This window comes from Rhododendron vialii, chromosome 6a, assembly GCF_030253575.1.
Source record: "Rhododendron vialii isolate Sample 1 chromosome 6a, ASM3025357v1".
In the NCBI taxonomy this organism is placed as follows: domain Eukaryota; kingdom Viridiplantae; phylum Streptophyta; class Magnoliopsida; order Ericales; family Ericaceae; genus Rhododendron; species Rhododendron vialii.
Window position 1 is genome coordinate 16431890 of NC_080562.1, and position 2832 is coordinate 16434721.

At 44.1% G+C, this 2832-nt stretch overlaps 1 protein-coding gene across 1 annotated transcript; it reads left to right on the plus strand.

Annotated features, from left to right (window-relative positions):
* The first annotated feature begins 915 nt into the window (after window positions 1–915).
* On the plus strand, window positions 916–1522 carry LOC131328448 (uncharacterized). Its single transcript, XM_058361392.1, has 2 exons — window positions 916–946; window positions 1110–1522. Exons 1-2 carry the CDS (start codon window positions 916–918, stop codon window positions 1520–1522), a joined length of 444 nt encoding a protein of 147 aa, XP_058217375.1.
* Window positions 1523–2832: the final 1310 nt, after the last annotated feature.

A 2832-nucleotide genomic window follows, 5' to 3' on the forward strand; every position in this document is an offset into this window, starting at 1 on the left:
AACCTAATTCCCTAGGCTCGCTAAAAACTAAAAGTGAGTCAACACAAAAGCCTCAAATCTGACCGCCATTAATAGCGCAAGACCACCGAATCATTTGGCTCAACCATTAACAGTGCATAACCACCGAATCATCTGACACAAAAAGAGGACACAATATACTACAGTAGAACCAAAGCTGCCCTTATCAATCAGAGCTCAGGTCAATCTAATCACTGACAGCCACAGCAGCTGCCCCTTTCAATCAACACACCACTAATAAGACAAAGACAGCTCCAAAGGCTACCCCTTTCAATCAGAGAACAAGCACCGAACTAGTTATTGACAGCCACGAAGGCTGCCCTTTTCAACCATTGCAACCCCCAATCTAATCAATGATAGCCACGGTTACAACCATATTACGCACAACCTCCGAGCTAATGAAGCAAAGAAACTAGGAATTTAAAGACGCTCAACAAATAGCTACTATCCAAACGAATAACCCGATCTCAATTCAACAGATGACTGCCCATCGAGGTTCTCAAAATTAATCTTAAAGTCTGAACAAGTAAGGAACATTAATCAAGTAGATCTACTAGATCAATATCCCATTACCTTCGGCCAGTTCAAAGCACGTAAGGAACCCTCCGTCTTGTACGTACCAAATTGGAACTTAGCACTGCTATGGGGCTCTGCATGAACTCTGAAAATCCAGAATCCATTTGGGATTGACCCTAACTGAGCAGGATTCTAATTGCTCCATTGATATATTTTGAGTATTTTGACCCGGCCCAAAAACCACCACGGCCTGCAAACCCAAATTCTCTGTCGGTGATGCCCAGCGCCGATGCCGCCATCGCCGAAAAGAAGGCTGACCCGAACCGGACACCACCATTTCTGATGAGCAGTTGCCCTCCCCCGTGTGCAGCGAGCGGTAAAATGGCTGCTATCTACGTCGAAGCTGAGATCGGTAGTTCTATTGCTGTAAAAAGACCCACGAGCTAGCTGCTCTGGGTCTTCTGGAGCTGCCCTCTCCATTGCTTGATTTTGGGTTGCTGGAGCCGTCCGAGAAAACCCAGCCGTGAAACCCAGACAAACCTTGAAAACCTAGCGTGTCTTCTTCAACCTTCCAGTCTCCTCTTGCTTGGGAAAAGAAGTCATTGGAGATTCGAACCTAGTGGTGTCCCAAGCAAAAGGAGACTGGAAGGTTGAAGAAGACATGCTAAAACTGTACCACTCTGTGCTAGAAGCTCTAATTCCACAATTCGACTCTGTTATTTTCACACACACTCCACGAGTGAGCAATAAGTTCGCAGATACACTAGCAACATTGGCCTCTATGGTCGAGATACCCCTGGGGTTCACATTGTGGCTGCTAATGATCGAGCAGAAGGTCAAGCCAGCATGTGAATGCACTTTCACAGAGGAAGGTGAGGATGATGGAAAACCATGGTATGAGGACGTGAAGAAATTCTTGGAAGAAGGAGAGTATTCCTCCGAAGCTACCTCAAAGGATAAAATGGCTTTACAAAAGTTCGCCGCCTAATTCTTAGTTTGTGGAGGAGCACTGTATCGAAAAGCAAACCTAGGCCCCAATCAACTTTTTGTCGCAACAGAAGAAAGCCAAAAGGTGATGAAGGAAATACAAGAAGAAATTTGTGGGCCGCACATGAGTGGGGCAACAATGGCAAATAAGATCCTACGTCAAGGATATTACTGGACTACGATGGAGGCCGACTGTGCTAACTATGTTTGCCGATGCTACAAGTGCCAAACTCACGCTAATCGCTTGTGCATTCCTCCTACGGAATTATATAGCATGACATTCCCTTGGCCATTTTCCACCTGGGGAGTAGATGTCATTGGGAGTATAAATCCAAAAGGGAAGTACAAGCATCAGTTTATCCTAGTGGCCATTGACTACTTCACCAAGTGTGTAGAAATAGCTTTTTATGCTGCCCTTAAAGCTACTCATGTAGCCAAGTTCATCCGCACCAACATCATCTATCGGCAGTAATGCTACACGCACAGCAAATGTGCATAGATTTTTTGTGGGGCCCACTACGGGTCCCACATAAATAATTCGAGCCGTTCATTAAATGTAAAACATTTTTTCAAGGGCCCCCACAAAAAATCAGCTCAATCCGATATCTATAAGTGTTTGATTCAATCATTTAACTTTTCATTATCCTGAGATTCGAATGAAAAGTTAAATGATTGAATCAAGCATCTATGAGTATCGGATTGAGCTGATTTTTTGCGGGGGCCCTTGAAAAAATATTTTAATTTAATGAACGGCTCGGATTATTTGCATAGGACCCGTAGTGGGCCCCACACAAAATCAGGTCTTTCGCACCTGAATTTTCCTCCCTACAATTGCTCCCCAGCTTTTCCTATTTTTCACTATTCGGGGGTAATGGGAGAAGCTTCTAGAGACAAACATTTAGACCTGAATTTCCTCTCATACCGAGCAGTCATAGTATTTAATACTTTTTGATGCTGTTTGGCGCCTTTGTCATTATACCTATTTCGAGATATAAACTCTATGTGGCACGTTTCGTATGCCTATCATTAATTTCGAACTGACGTTCTATCAAATGGCGTCAGAACGGCGCTTGGTTTCCATTACTTTCTAAGTAACGGTGTGAGACGAGACGTTTCGTCTCCGTCCCTGGCACTGAAACCCCAAAGAGGATACTTTTGGATCTTTTCACCAAAACTTAAACTCCCTCCTTCTCTCTCTAAAACCAGGCGAAAATATCCCGCCATCCGCCATCGCCGTCATCTGCGAATTCGATTGCGTTCCAGGAAATCGTCATAGTATCTTTGTAAGATTCTCGTTCTTACTCCATTTTT